The sequence below is a fragment of the Rosa chinensis genome, chromosome 7 (assembly GCF_002994745.2).
Source record: "Rosa chinensis cultivar Old Blush chromosome 7, RchiOBHm-V2, whole genome shotgun sequence".
NCBI classification, from domain to species: Eukaryota; Viridiplantae; Streptophyta; class Magnoliopsida; order Rosales; family Rosaceae; genus Rosa; species Rosa chinensis.
In genome coordinates, this window is record NC_037094.1 from 14,411,658 (window position 1) to 14,427,927 (window position 16,270).

The following is a 16,270-nucleotide window of genomic DNA, read 5'->3' on the forward strand; positions in this document are numbered from 1 at the left end:
TGACTACATTTATTTGCAGGTGGATATTAATATGATTGCATGTAGCATGTGTGCTTCTACAGTTTACTATTAGAACAGTTCGACTGTTTTCTCTAATCGGAAAGTAACAGAAAAGTGGTAAGATCTTTTGGGGCTAAATTGTATTTTTCACTCCTCTATTGGAGATGGCATGCAACACCTCGGTTTTATAGACCTTATCTCAAAGTGTGGATTAAAGGTATGATGGTTGTCCATGATGCTAGACTATTTTATCCATGATTTATTAGTGAACTGGTTCACTAATTGTCTCATAATTTACAAAGTTCTGATATATGATTTCAAGTTTTTTTTTTTTTTATCAGATAAACAACTCAAATGCTACGATTAGTCTTTTGTGAGTCGAATTCACAACTTCTCACTCACGAATGAGATACTATGCCACACAAAATTCAGCCCAACACAATTATCTTTTGATTTTGCTCTAGACGTGTGTCCACTAGATGAGGTATTTGGACTTTGGTTAAGTGGGGACGCACAACAACCCTAAACAAAATCTCTAACTTCTCAAGGCAGAGAAGATTTTCCTGCATAGATGATTAGACAACTAAAGTTGATGGTAAATAAGAGCAAACAAAGGATGAAAAGTGGCGGGTAAAATCAACAACAGGTATTCTTGCTTTTGAATAGATTACGCATCATTTTCAGACTTGGATCATTTCATTAGATTATCATTCTGTGTATATCCATTATCCAAGGATGTTTGAGCATGAGAAAGAATGAGTTTATAAATTTTTTGGGTGTTTGGTGTTATGATTGTAATGCAGCATCGAAAGAAGGATCCAAATCCTTGGAATTTGTATATATGTTCTGCTTTTGCTCTGTATATATTATCGTTTCCTTAAGATATTCATTCATCTTTTTCTATATTCCTCATTTCTTTATCTACGATTCAGTGATCTGTTTCCGTATTCTTTATAACCATGAGAAGATTATAAGGAAGAAACAAAAAAACAGCTGCCTCAGTGATTCAATAAACACCATCATAGTTTATAAACTCCACAACAAATACATATGCTTCAATTCACAAAACGAATAAAAGAATAAAAAAGTAACAATACAATAGAAAATTAAGAACTAGGACTTTGATCCTCTGGCAATCCATATGGTAGATGCAGCCTAGCTCCACCCTCCATCACTCACTGTTTAGCTTATCTGCTCATTTGCATTCTAAGCTCTTGACCGTCTTTGATGACAAATCGAAGGCTATGGTGCAGTCCATTGAAGCATTCTTGTTTTTCTTCATTATGAGCATCAATTCGACTTTGCCTTTCAATTGAACTTGGCTCGTCAGTGTCAACACCCCGCTGCTCAATTCACTTCCAAGTTTGGAACTGCTTGGCAAAGCATCAGCATTCAAACTCACCTCGACATTGATCTTCTTAGTAGAACGCATGCCAGCCTTACTCTTGGGAATATCAATTTTCCCAATAGTAGTGCCTTGGTTCAGGAACGTGGCAGTTCCTGCATCAAATTTGTAAGGACCCCAGTTTGTGTTCTTGATCCTTATCTGGGTTGTGAACTTTGTGTCGAATGAAGGTGTTGCAGGGACATATGTGAGGCTTTGGACTCTGATTTCGCCCAACCTGGCCTTGGGGGTCTTGACTTTCATCACAGTGAGACCAAATACTGTCATCACTATGATCTGAAACACAATGAAGATACCAATGTAGGTAAACAATTTGATTCTCTTCTTGCGCTTGAGTTCATCTTCAGATACCAAAGATTCTCCATCGCTTCTTGTGTAACCATTTGCTTGGGCTGTAGGATAAGCTTGGTGGGTCTTCTCAGCCATCTCGATCTCTGTTTTTTCTCTACTTCTGCGGGTTGATTTGTGTTTCTAGGATGAAACTAGGAAGTGAAGGTAGTTGTTTGTGGAAATGATAGAAGAGTAGTGTGTGTATATATAGAGTTATAGACCATAGTGGTTGGAATATGCACTGTTTCATTAAATTATTTAGGGGAATAAACTTGCTGGAAAAATATTCGACAGCAAACGTGTCCCAACCTAAGGTGGGAATTATTGACTTCTAGATGATGGATGAGGACCCTTTTGGTGTTTTGCTCATGTCATAATGTAAAGGAAAACGAAGTATAGAATAAGGTTGCGGCTATTGTCACCCTACTATTTTCATAGTTTACCCTACAAACATTTGAATTATTGAAAGAATATATTGCCCAAATACAAAATGACTAATAAGTACACTAATTTTCTAAAATCTAAATATGTAAGGACAACTAAATACATAACCAATTAATTAAATATAAAGACTACTTAATTTCTCATTGGATAACATTGATATTCATCTTCTTCATCCAAATGTGAATTTTTTTACTATTTTTTTAGTCTTTTTATTATTGACTCCTCATAGTTAATGTGTTATTCAATTCGCAAACCATTAGTGTTAACTTCATCAAAATCTTTGCAACACCGATGTAAAAGTATAAAACACAAAAAAAAAAAAATCAATCTCTTCTTCATTGCTTACCGTTGTTAACTTACTAATCTTTTGACATGAATTGAAATAGATGAACATTGAAACTAAATGGAAAAATAAAAAAAATGGAAATAAATCACATTATGATTTTAGTATGAAACTTTAATATATTTTTATTTTTTTATTGGTATAAATTAAATGAGAGATTTTCGTTAAAAAAAATTCTTTTTCAATTGGATATAAGGATATTATTGTAAGGAGAAATGGGTTAGATAAGTATATTTAATAATTAAAATTAAAATGTAAGGTGTAATAAGCAAGTAGGGTGAACAAAGAAAATGGTAGGGTGGCAATAGCCGCACCCTAAAATAATAGAAGGCTATGACGGCATAATGACCTCCTACATCATAAACAAGGATCTGTCTGCTTGAGACCTCTATTTTCAGTTTTTTACATATACTTTTCTTTGTGAGCTATGTAAGCCTAAAGACGTTAACGAAAACACCCAAAAGTGAGCTCCTCATCTAGAAGACTACAAAGTCACAGATTCCAGATTACGCGCGATTGCCTACATTTTACTATTTCCTGGAAGGTGGGAAGCTCACGCCATCTCCTCTAAACAAACTCATTAACACCGGAAAACTATAAATACCCACCTACTAGTAGAAAGTCAAACACAAACTCAATTCATACTTTTGACAGCTAAACTGGTCTAAGCTTTTTCTAAGGAAAAAACAAAGATGACTGAAAAGATCAAAAACGCCTTGGCATCAGTCAAAGGTTACACTACCAGAAAAGATGAACAATTGCCCACCTTCCAATCCGAGGAGCTCAAACGCCAGAAGAGGATCAAGTTGTTTACATATATTGGCATTTTCATTGTGTTTCAAATCATAGTCATGACTGTTTTTGGTCTCACTATCATGAAAGTGAAGACTCCAAAGGTGAGATTGGGCACCACCAATGTCCAAAATCTCAACTTTGTCCCTACGACTCCTTCATTTGACACAACCTTTTCAACCCAAATCACGGTCAAGAACACAAATTGGGGTCCCTATAAGTTCGATGCAGGCAATGCAACGTTCATGTACCAAGGTGTAGCAGTGGGGCAAGTTTCTATTCCAAAGAGCAAGGCCGGAATGCGTTCCACCAAAAAGATCAATGTCGAGGTGAGTTTGAATTTGAAAATATAAGGACAGAATACGTTTTCTGGAAAATGGGGATTGCAGTATACGGATCAATCCCTACTGGGCAGAAATCAGAGAAAACGAACAAAACTCCAGATTTTTAGTTACGCAGTGAAAATCTCAAATACGAGATTAAAAACACTGCGGGGCTCTTACTCTTGAGAACCCAAAAATAAGAACAATTAAATTATGATGAAGGATATGTTCTTTACAACTTCAAATAGCACTAGCGCGGCTCCAATGAATAGACAAAACTAATATGCAGTTTGTCTTCAATCTCGAACTCCTTCTTCACTTGATTGTTCTTCAATCTCGAACTCCTTCACTTGATTGTTCTTCAATTTTTCCTTTTCTTGCTTCACAGCAACTCTTCAGATCACAAGTAACTCCATACGCATGAGCAACTGACCTATAACACTTAACCAAGGAACAAGTGTTTAGGATTTTTATCACCACACAATATCAAGCAAGACTCTCAATTATTCTTGCGTTCTTGCGAGTTGGCTGCACATGTAGTTTGCATCCTATATATATGTGAAGAAGCAACGCCAACCCTAATAGACTTCTAATAGGAAAGTATCATGGTGATTAAACATTGACCAAATAAAATATCAAATCCTAGAAGACTTAGGATTACAATACACCACGTAAACAACCAAGGGAATATCTTTTCTAAATAAATAAGCATTGAACCAAGATATTTTCCCTTAACAACATTTGTAAAACAACATATCATTTTTGTATGGGAATGCCAATATGACCAAAAAAAAAAAAAAAACTTGTACCAACAGAATTCCAATGGATTGCCAAGCACTTCCAATCTTGAAAGTGAATTGAGCAGTGGAGGATTAACTTTGACCAGCGAAGCTAAATTGACTGGAAAAGTTGAATTGATGCTTATAATGAAAAAGAAGAAATCCGCCACAATGAACTGTGCCATGAAACTTGATTTGTCCACAAAGACAGTTCAAGCTTTGGCATGCAAATGATCAGCAGAGAGCGGAATTGTGGCACTTTGTATATAGCGTCTGTAAATTTGGTGATGGAGAATGAAATTAGGCCAAACTATAGGTGTGGTTTTGGGAGTAGTTCTTAATTCTTTGATTGGTTGTATCATGTTTCATTCTTTGTTTTTGAGTAACACTTTGTATAATTGTCGTTGTACTATTATGTTACTCGGATGCTTTCAAATTACTAGACCACTGCATTTCCTCAAGTATTGACGGATGATCTTATTTTTAGGCGCCACTTTTGTTACCGTAGTGTGACGTCTGTGACATGACAATTGATATGCTAATGTTACTTGAAGATTTCCTCCTTCCTAGTGAGATGAGCTTAGAAGCGTAGGGAAAAACAAGCACTTTTGCATTCATTTCTAATATCATTCAACAGTTAAGGTAATTGCAATAACTCTTCTACCTCTAACAACTTGGATTGGGCAGTGCTAGCTTATAACATACAGGTCATAACAAGCACTTCTGCCTTCCTTTCATTAATCCACAGACCACAGTCCACAAAGGTCTACCAATACATTCAACTATCCAAGATTCCAAGTCATCTACTCCAATTTCTTAACTTTAGTGAGCAAAGCAATTAACCCTTAATCATGCCATTTGCCTTTCATTTAGTTATCAGAAACCTACCCAGACCATGCATTGCCAATAGCCCCTAAATCTTTTTTATGAAAACTTAGACAATGGCCCGCATATAAACGGTTCCAGTTTCTGAGACTAGTGGTTGTCTTACATATTATGAGAAACTTCTGTTGAGATGTCCTGGCTTAAGCTTCAAACTCGCCAATCCTCAAATCCCCAAATACTTGACAGACACCTGCAAATGGTGTAAATAAGGCTATCTCTAATAGGGGGGTCAAACTAGGCTCTCTAGCTCTTTTATGAAAATTGAATAGGGCTAAAAATAGCCCCAAATGTGACCCTTGGGATCTAGCGGGACCCATAAACAAATCCAACATATTTAAAGGGGAGGGGTTGACACATACATGGATGCATTGATTTGACAAAAAATCAATGCCTAATGGTTTGGTTGTGGATCCAACTGTAGGCAAAAGAGCTATCAATTATGTCATAATTTTGCTATCAATTATGCTAACAATGATTTAATTTACGATTTTGTATCATTAATTATGTAATATTTAATTTATGAAATAAAACTTTTATTCATCTTATCCGAAAATGTTATTTATAGTAACACATAGATACCTCATCCAAAAGTACATCTTAAAAAATTAATTTTTGTCTAAAAAATTAATCAAATAAAATCATAAATTTGAAAAACATTTTTTTTTTTTTTTTTTGAGAAATAGATAACTTCATTACTTATCCATGGCCAGAAGGCACGTACATCACATGTTGTCTCATACTAACAATTCTAGATGGCATAAGCCGCCAAACAAATGACAGGTGACCCTCATTGTAAACAAATGCGCACAATTAGACAAGCGACAAACAAGAGAAAACTGCAACCTAGTAAAAAAATACATGACTCAAAGCAACTGAACAACAAGTAAGTTCGCCTAGAGACCTCAATTGGTGTACAAAAATACTAGTAGATTACAAAAAGCCTCCCACAAATGTAAGATCCAGCAGGTCACGAGATATGGTTTGATGACACCACATTTGAACTAGGGCCCAAACGACCCAAGCTCGATCCTCTCCTCCTTGCCCTTGAATATGGTTAGAGACTACTCTCCCGGTGGCGGAACACCACCAAAATCCGGCAAAACCAACAGGCAGATCATTAATTCCTGGGTCCCAAACCCAGATCTTCCATAGATCTCGTGAGTACCACATCCCACTGATCTGGACCCCCATGAACACGGCATCCAGACTCAGTGTTTGACCAATCCTGTCGCCGCCGTCGATCTGCACCCACAACAACCACAGCATCATGATCTTCCACCAAAGCAGGGCTCCGACTCCCTTATGCCAAGACTCTGCTGCCATTCCTATACCTCCATCGAAAATCTTCCAATCCCTATAAGAAGGGAGGCGCCACTAGAATCAGATCTTGGGTCTCCTCCTCCAACCAAGAAACCATCCCCGTCGGAAGCTGAGCCAATCCAAATAGCATGCAATCCACCCTTCCTTGAAACAAGGAAAGGGCTGATCAACAGCCTGGAGCAAACGAGGATATGAAGGTGGCAAAGGCCTCCATGGAAGCCCGACCATGGGGATGGCGCTAGGGTTTGTCGATGAGGAAGAGGCTACTAGCCGTCACCGGCTTGAGGTTTGCTAGAGCGAGAGAGAGAGAGAGAGACAGAGAGCTCTCCTAGGGTTTTTCTCATTTTTTTTTCTCCATCTAAAAAACATAATGTAAAACCATAAAATATTTTAAATAACTAAAATTTAGTCATGCCTTACTGAAGATGGTTCACTAGTTCATCAATAAAGAATAATTTTTGGGGGCTAAATTATAACACTAACCTTAATATAGCCCTCTCCTACCAGAGATGGCCTACTTATCATCTCTACATGTTCTCACAATCTCACCTGTAAGTAAAATTTGGTACTCAAGTTTCTTTGGGAAATTTAAATTTATTGGTAGGTCCAGCACCTCTGTTCATTCTGTTTCCTCTGTTTAGACAAAAGTACAATTTCCAGGCTTAGACAAAAGTAGATTCTGCGCTCCTTGAAGATTTTGCAATAGTATGTCCAAAAATTCTAATTTCTGTTTTGAACATAACAGTAGCCCACCCCATATAGTTTTTGTGGCATGATACAGTTAGTACTAATATACATTATATTGATCGTTTGGCTTTGAGTCCTCCAGAGTGTTTATGCTAAATGTTAGGGTGCATTTAAGAAAACTAGCTAGGTTCAATTTAATCATATTAAAGGAGGAGTTCAAGAACATTATTATATATATACTCATGAATTATGCCTATACAACATGTTCAAGCCCCAAGAGGTCTGACATTAACAAAGAACAAAATATTTAAATTCACATAGAAAAAATAAATAAATAAACTAGAACTAGTCTTCATCAGGCAATCCGTATACCGGCTTGATGATCACTTGCACTGTAGGGTTTTGACTGTCTTGGATGACAAATCAAATGCTATTGTGCAGTCCATAGAGGCATTCTTATTTTTCTTCATTATAAGCATCAACTCAACTTTTCCTTTCAATTGAACTTGGCTGGTAAGCGTCAACACCCCGCTACTCAATTCACTTCCAAGAGTGGAACTGTTTGGCAATGCATTAGTATTCAAACTCACCTCAACATCGATTTTCTTGGTGGAACGCATGCCAGCCTTGCCTTTTGGAATAACAACTTGCCCAATAGTTGTGCCTTGGTACAAAAATGTGGCAGTGCCTGCATTGAATTTGTAAGGACCCCAGTTTGTGTTCTTGATCCTTATCTGGGCTTCAAAGGTTGTATCAAACGAAGGTGTTGCAGGAACAGAGTTGAGGGTTTCAACTCTAATGTCTCCCCATCTAGCCTTCGGAGTTTTAACCTTCATCACAGTAAGACCAAACACGGTCATCACTACGATCTGAAACACAACGAAAATACCAATGTAGGTAAACAATTTGATTCTCTTCTTGCGCTTGAGCTCATCTTCGGATACCAAAGACTCTCCATCGCTTCTTGCATAACCGTTTGCCGGTGCTATAGGGTACGCTTGGTGGGTCTTCTCAGCCATCTCTTTTTATCCTTCTTATATGGATGAAAAGAAAATTGCTCTGTTTTTGCTCTGCTTCAGTGAGTTTGTTTTTGTAGGATGAAACTTGGAAAGTGAAGGTAGTTGTTTTTGGAGATGATGGAATGGAAGAGTAGTAGTGGTGTCATATATATAGTGTTTGGAAATAGTATGGACAATACAGTAAGTTATTTAGAGGAACAAAATTGCTGGAAACGAATGGTTATTTGGACAGAATATTATTTGATACACCAAACGCGTCCAAAACCATAGGTGATAAATGTTGACTTCTAGATGATTGATGACTTTGTTGAGGACATTTTAGGCTTTTGCTCTAAGAATTCAGAATTGAAATGGACGTTTTAGGACCTTCGATTTTATACGTTTTTGCATAGACCAAAACCCAACAGGTCAAAACGCGTTGCTGTGAATCTACTCATCTGGCATAGTCCTTCCAGAAGAAGAGCAAGACTTTTTAAGGGCAAGAAATAATAGAAATCTAAGACAGCATAACCACATCGTCTACAACAAAAATAAGGACCTAGCAGGTTTAGCAAGTGATTTAATTTATTTTCGTTGAATATTTTTCCTTGTATTTGTTAGTTATGGGGCATTGAGACTTTGTCTTGGAACCAGAACATAAAATTAAGGTCCTCATGGAACTCATTTCACCCCTTGAATAATATTGAGTACTTGTAATTTTGGTAATCGAGTTCATTAGGGAGCACGACTAGTAAACTTGCTACTTATATTACTCGGTATTCGTGAGTTGTTAGTTGTGATAGTGTTATGGAATAAATGAATGTAAGCATTTCAAGAAGGAACTAAACATGTATTTGGATTGATTGCCGCGCTTTTGATCTGTTTAAATATCACTCGAGGCAAACTTGTTGATATTCTAATTTTCTCCACTAACCTTTCAGAATCTGACTATGCAATTAACTCAAATTTCATATTCGTCCAGAACTTCAGCTCTCTCCCCTGCAACACCTTCTTTTGACAAATACCCAAATCCGGATTGAGAAAACAGATTGGCGGTCCCTATGAATTCGATATGCACGCATTCTGTCATGAGCCACACTTAGAATACTGCTAGCATGACACATTATGGAGTTGTGCATAAAGGATGAGCTTTTAAGCCCATTGGCTTAAATATGCTAGTGGCAATTTTTAGTTTCTGAGTTCTGCATGTTCGACTACTCTTCCACCATATCCTTTGGTATTCATATGTATCCACCATATCCTAGCAGAGAAGCGTGTCGACTATGCTACTGGACCAGGGGTGTGTAGCCAAACTGTGGCATGTCGAATAGCAATATGATGTTACAAAGCGAAAGAAACTTCAAGGTGCATGCCATGATTCAGAAACTATTTTCATATCATGCCATGATTGAAATCCAGGTATACTCGCTACTTGCTAGTACAGAAATTAAGTTCCATATCTATACTCAATCAAATAGACAACACCAATATCGTAATTATATATAGCAAATCCAAACTTTACATAATGAATAAAAGCAAAATAGAAGATCAAGAACTAGTCTTTAATCATCTCTCTATACAAATGGTTATCTTATTTGATTCAGGATCACTTGCATTCCAAAGTTTTGACCGTCTTTGATGACAAATCAAATGCTATGGTGCAATCCATTGCAGCATACTTGTTTTTCTTCATTATGAGCATCAGTTCGACTTTTCCTTTCAATTGAACCTGGCTAGTAAGGGTCAACACCCCACTGTTCAATTCACTGCCAAGAGTTGAACTGCTTGGCAATACATTAGTATTCACACCCACCTCGACACTAATCTTCTTGGTTGAACGCATTCCAGCCTTGCTCTTAGGAATAACAACTTGGCCAATAGTCACACCTTGGTACTGAAACGTGGCAGTACCTGCATCGAACTTATATGGACCCCAATTTGTGTTCTTGATCCTGATTTGCGTAGTGAAAGCTGCATCGAACGAAGGTGTTGCAGGGACAGAGTTGAGACTTTGGATGTTGATCTCACCCAACCTGGCCTTGGGGGTCTTAACTTTCATCACAGTGAGACCAAATACAGTCATCACTATGATTTGAAACACAATGAAGACGCCAATATAAGTAAACAACTTGATCCTCTTCTTGCGTCTGAGCTCACCTTCGGATACTAAAGACTCTCCATCACTTCTTGTGTAACCATTTGCCGGGGCTACAGGGTATGCCTGGTGGGTTTTCTCAGCCATCTCTCAATATAAGTGAAAAAAAATCTCTCCGCTTTTTCTAACTTTATGAAAGAAAATCCTCTTCTTAAATGAAAGGAAGTCTTGTGGGTATGCTCTTGTAAAATGTATGAAACTAGAAAGTGAAGGGTTGTTTGTGGTGATGATGGAATGGAAGATTAGAAATAAGTATATATAGTGTTTGGAGTAGTGAACAATTTTATCTAGTTGGGGAAATGAGCTTCCAGGAACATGTCATATCAGCGTTGGCTTTGTGGATAAGAAGTTTATTCTAACATCAAACGCGTCCAAAGCCAAAGGTGGGATTTATTGACTTCTAGATGATTTCATGACTTTGGTGACTGCTGAGGACCTTTTAGGCTTTTGCTATATCGAATCTGTGCCTGAATGACATGGTGTGTGCAAAGTATGCCAAGTAGAGAATAATTTGACGACACAAGACTTTTCCTTGAAGCCTACAACATCAATAAGGATCTGTATAGCATGCTTGTCGATTCCTTTTCATTCATTTATCCTTTTCTTTGTAAGCTATTAGGGAAACTGGGAATGAAGGCTTTATCCTACCCCAACCACCCAAGATTAAGGTTCTCATTACAAGAGTCTAAAGCTGTTTGGAGAGCTAAAACCAAACTAGTATATACACTTGCTCATTCTTACTTTTGAGAGAACCAAAAACAAAATAAACACTTGCAAAGCAGTTTAACGATAAAAGAAATATGGCTGAGCTGATCAACCCGCAAGAACACCCTCCGACCAATTCTAGATGGACGACGCACTCGCACTAATTATGCTTGATATACGGCACAAAGCTACGCTTTGGTATCAACCCGCAAGAACACCCTCCTTGACTGGGGACTTCGGGGACTTGTACATACAGCCCAGCATAATTAGCAACGGTCACACTCATGCCTCAGGGCATCACCATCGAGCTGCCCGTTAATGCCTCATGGCAACACCGAGCTTGGCTGTCTTGCCTCAGCGGCACCGCCAGGCTTTCGCGCTCGTGCCTCAGCGGCACCGCCGACTTTCGCCCTCGTGCATTCCCGGCACCCCCGAGCTCCCGCTCACGAGCTTCCGCTCACGCCTTCGCGACACCCCCGAGCTTCCACTCACGAGCTTACCGCTCACGCCTTCGCGGCACCATTGAGCTTACCGCTCATGCCTTCCCAGCACCCTTGAGTTCCCGCTCATGCCTTCCCGGCACCATTGAGCTTATCGCTCATGCCTTCCCGGCACCCTTGAGCTTCCGTTCATGCCTTCTCGGCAACCCTTGAGTTCCCGCTCACGCCTTCCCGGCACCATTGAACTTACCGCTCACGCCTTCCCGGCACCATTGAGCTTACCTCTCATGCCTTCCCGGCACCCTTGAGTTCCCGCTCATGCCTTCCCGGCACCCTTGAGCTTATCGCTCATGCCTTCCCGGCAACCCTTGAGTTCCCGTTGACGCCTTCCCGGCACCATTGAGCTTACCGCTCATGCCTTCCCAGCAACCCCCAGTTTCCCGCTCACGAGCTTTCAGCTCATGCCTTCCCGGCAATCCTCGAGCTTTACACTCATGTCTACTCAACACACCACACGTTAATGGAATATTGAATTCTTCTACCATTTGTCGCTTGCGACAAATTGAATTCTTTTCGCGTTCCATTAATACGAGCGAAAAACCAAACAAACACAACGGTACACACGTTCATGACTTACAAATGCATAACTTCGCAGTACTTATGCAACTTACATCTCACGAGCGTAACCCCGTCAAACTTGACCTCGTTCGTTCCCTTACGCCCGTCACACATTTATCATATGCAATCCATATGCGCCCTCGAGTCTATACGACATAACCGATCGTACTCGGTGCCATCCACATATATACATCAACATGTATCGCGCACCCCATACGTTCATATCTGCCAACGCATATCCATGCAACTCACATTTGTTGCCCAATGCAATGAACATTCTACATATGCTTGTTTTTATCTTTATTGTGCAGGTTAACGAGTCCCTTCTTGCTTACGGAGTTCGGGGACTTGTAGGGGCTCCGTGCCGCCCAGTTTCTTATGCTTGATGACTTCATGATTATAACTCCCCAACCAAGAAGCTCCTCTTACTTGGGGACTTCGGGGACTTGTAGATACCTCTACTAGCATGACTAGTTTGCTATCTCACCAAGCATAAGTAACACCCTCTTTGGGACACCCACAAGCCATGGTGAGGCCCAACCGCTACTTGCATCTTGTAGCCCTATGTTCAAGCTACGCTACGGTATCCGGAAGTGGCAAATACGTCACCGGGAAGCCACTTTCCCGGCCTTGCAAAGTTGCCTTCACAAACATGCTTTCTAGACTAGAATAGTGATTTCTACATCCCACATCTAAGAAAATGTAAAGGAGATGGCTTCCTTCACCTATAAAAGGAATGTCTCCACCCACAACTCAATGGATCCCATTACACACTTTGTAATCCCCTTGGGCCGCAAGGCCCAAACACACTAGTTAAACATTCAAGTGGACGTAGTTTCCCGCTAAGGCGGGAAACGAACCACTATACTTCTTGTGTCGTTCTCTCTCTCTCTCTCTCTCATTCTTTAAGCTAACTAGGGATCCCTCGGATCACTAACGTTAACATGTAAATAATCCATCTCATGAGAATATTCTGGATTATGATTATGTCCAAGAGACATCATTGAGGAACGCTCCAATGTCAGAACCAATTCCAGAAAATAGAGAGATCTCCATGAATTACACTAGTGTACATGAGATGATGGATAGAAATTCTATGGCTATTGATGATGCATTTGCATATCATGTTGCAAAAGAAATTATAGAATATGATGATATCGAACCTCGCTCTGTCGAAGAATGTCAACAAAGAGCGGATTGGCCTAAATGGAAAGATGCGATCCAGGCTGAATTAGATTCACTAGCAAAGAGACAAGTATTTGGGCCTATAACGCAGACACCCCCAAATGTAAAACCTATTGGCCATAATTAAATGGGTCTTTGTTAGAAAGCGTAATGAGAAAATTGAGGTGGTTAGATATAAAGTCCGCCTCGTGGCGCAAGGTTTCTCACAACGCCCTGGAATCGACTACGAGGAGACATACTCTCCCGTAATGGACGTTATAACATTCCGCTACCTTGTCAGTTTGGTAGTTTCTGAAAAACTTGACGTGCAGCTTATGGATGTGGTTACAGCATATCTCTATGGGGATCTAGATTTAGAGATATATATATATATATATATATATATATATGAAGGTTCCAGATGGACTTCAATTACCCAAATCAACTGGCTCTAAACCACGGAGCGCGTTTTCAATAAGATTGAAATGCTCACTATATGGATTAAAACAATCCGGACGCATGTAGTATAATCGTCTAAGTGACTACTTGATTGGGAATGGATATATTAATAATGAAATATGCTCATGCGTGTTCATTAAAAGAACAAGTTCCGGATTTGCAATCGTAGTAGTTTATGTTGATGACATGAACCTAATTGGAACTCTAGATGAGTTGAAGGAAACTGTTAAATTCTTCAAATCCGAATTTGAGATGAAAGATCTTGGGAAAACACGGTTTTGTCTCAGTTTAGAAATCGAGCTCCGTAGCTAGTGATGGGATTTTGATCCATCAGTCTGCATATACTTAGAAAATTCTAAGGCGTTTTAATGAAGATAAAGCAAAGCCTGTGAGTACTCACATGATTGGTCGTAGTCTTGATCCCGAAAAAGATCTGTTTTTGTCAAAAGGATGAGGACGAAGAATCACTAGAGGCCGAAGTGCCCTATTTAAGTGCAATAAGCGTATTATTGTACTTAGCTCAATGCACAAGACCGGACATCTCATTCGCAGTGAACTTGTTAGCTCGACATAATTCTGCACGAACACGCTGCCATTGGATTGGTGTAAAGAAAATATTTTGATACTTAAGAGGTACGATTGATATAGGCCTATTTTATCCCTACAAAGAGAAAATGAATGACGAAATTTTGGGATCGGACCCCAAGAGGAAAAAAGCCGTCGTCCAAGAGTTGGCCGCCGGCCATGTTACCGCCTCCGTCCATGGTGGCCGGCGTCTTCCTACTCCCCTCCACCAAAACGACAATGATGTTTTGATGGGTTTTGCTGATACAGGGTACCTCTCTGACCCTTACAAAGGTCGCTCCCAAATGGGTTATGTCTTTACCATGGGAAGCACCGCAATATCTTGGAGGTCTACAAAACAGACCCTTGTTGCTACTTTCTCGAATGATGCAGAGATTATTGCTCTACATGAAGCTGTACGTGAATGTGTATGGCTAAGGTCTATAATTAGACATATTCAAGAAAGTTGTGGTTTGAAGTCTACCACGGATGAAACTACATGCATTTATGAGGATAATACAGCTTGTATTGAGCAAATGAAGTTAGGTTTCATCAAGGGAGACAACACCAAGCATATATCGCCTAAGTTCTTTTATAATCAGCAACAACAATCACTTCCAAAAATTGAAGTGAATCAAATCCGATCAGAGGATAATGTAGCGGACTTATTCACTAAGTCGTTACCCAAATCCATCTTCGAGAAACATGTGAAGAGCATCGGATTGAGAAGGTTATCAGAACTCCCACGATTGTAGCAATCAGAGGGAGTTATGATGTCTACATGTTAGATCTCGAAGAGCGAAGAACGTGTTGTACTCTTTTTCTCCTCCTCGAGCTTGTTTTTGTCTTACAGGGTTTTTCACTTGAGTAAGGTTTTTAACGACGCAACAGACGAAGCGTCACCACCAAGTTTGAGCGGCACAAGGGGGAGTGTTTAAGGAAATCAGCTTTGTGTGACTATTCAAACTAGGATTAGTTTCATGGTTGTAATAGGAGAGAAGGTTCTAGAATTCCTAGTCCTACTCGAATTAGTTTTCCTTTAATATTAGAACATGTACTTTGTAATCCCTATATATAGGGCTCCTATTCTCAATAATGAAATACAATTCTCTCATCAATCTCTCTTGAATTCTCTTTTACTTAAACAATGAAGGCATTGCAATGTTCATGTACCAAGGTGTGGTTGTGGGGCTAGTTGTCATTCCAAAGAGCAACGCTGATATGCGTTCCACCAAAAATATCAATGTCGAGGTGAAGTTGAGTACTAATGGATTGCCGAGCAATTCCAATCTTGAGAGTGAATTGAGTAACGGGGTGTTGAAGCTGAGCAGTCAAGCTGAATTAACTGGAAAGGTTCAACTGATGCTCATAATGAAGAAAAAGAAGTCTGATAACATGGACTGCACCATGAAATTCGATCTGTCCACAAAAAGGGTCTAGTCTTTGGAATGCAAGTGAGGAATTATTGGAGGGTTTATTTTTTGACGCACTTCATATTGAAACCTATAATGCAAGCCGGGTCGCATTGTAATTCACTTCTATTCTTTTGTTCGTTCACTGAAACTTGTATTTCTTAGTACAAATATATTTAGCCGAAAAGTCGGTGAGTGGATTTACAATGTAGTCTTCGAAAGCGAAAGCGTCCTTTTCATTTTTTAATTTTTTCTTTACGATAGGTAATCATGATGTTTAATTAAAAACATATGTTTCAAGTATTAAATTGATACTTTATGACTTGGCAAGTTTTAATAGGGTAGTGAGCAAATTTGACTCCCATTGATAAAAGGATGTTGCCGAAGAAATTTAGTCAAATAAGACCATGAAAATTTCGTCAATTAAAAAATTTTACCAACCAAATT

At 39.2% G+C, this 16,270-nt stretch overlaps 2 protein-coding genes across 2 annotated transcripts; both read right to left on the reverse strand.

Annotated features, from left to right (window-relative positions):
* Positions 1-1,195: 1,195 nt before the first annotated feature.
* LOC112177456 lies at positions 1,196-1,831 on the reverse strand. The gene has a single exon (XM_024315745.1). The coding sequence runs from the start codon at positions 1,829-1,831 to the stop codon at positions 1,196-1,198; it is 636 nt and encodes a 211-aa protein (XP_024171513.1).
* An 8,081-nt stretch (positions 1,832-9,912) lies between these two features.
* On the reverse strand, positions 9,913-10,548 carry LOC112177457. Its single transcript, XM_024315746.1, has one exon. The coding sequence runs from the start codon at positions 10,546-10,548 to the stop codon at positions 9,913-9,915; it is 636 nt and encodes a 211-aa protein (XP_024171514.1).
* Between the last annotated feature and the right edge of the window lie 5,722 nt (positions 10,549-16,270).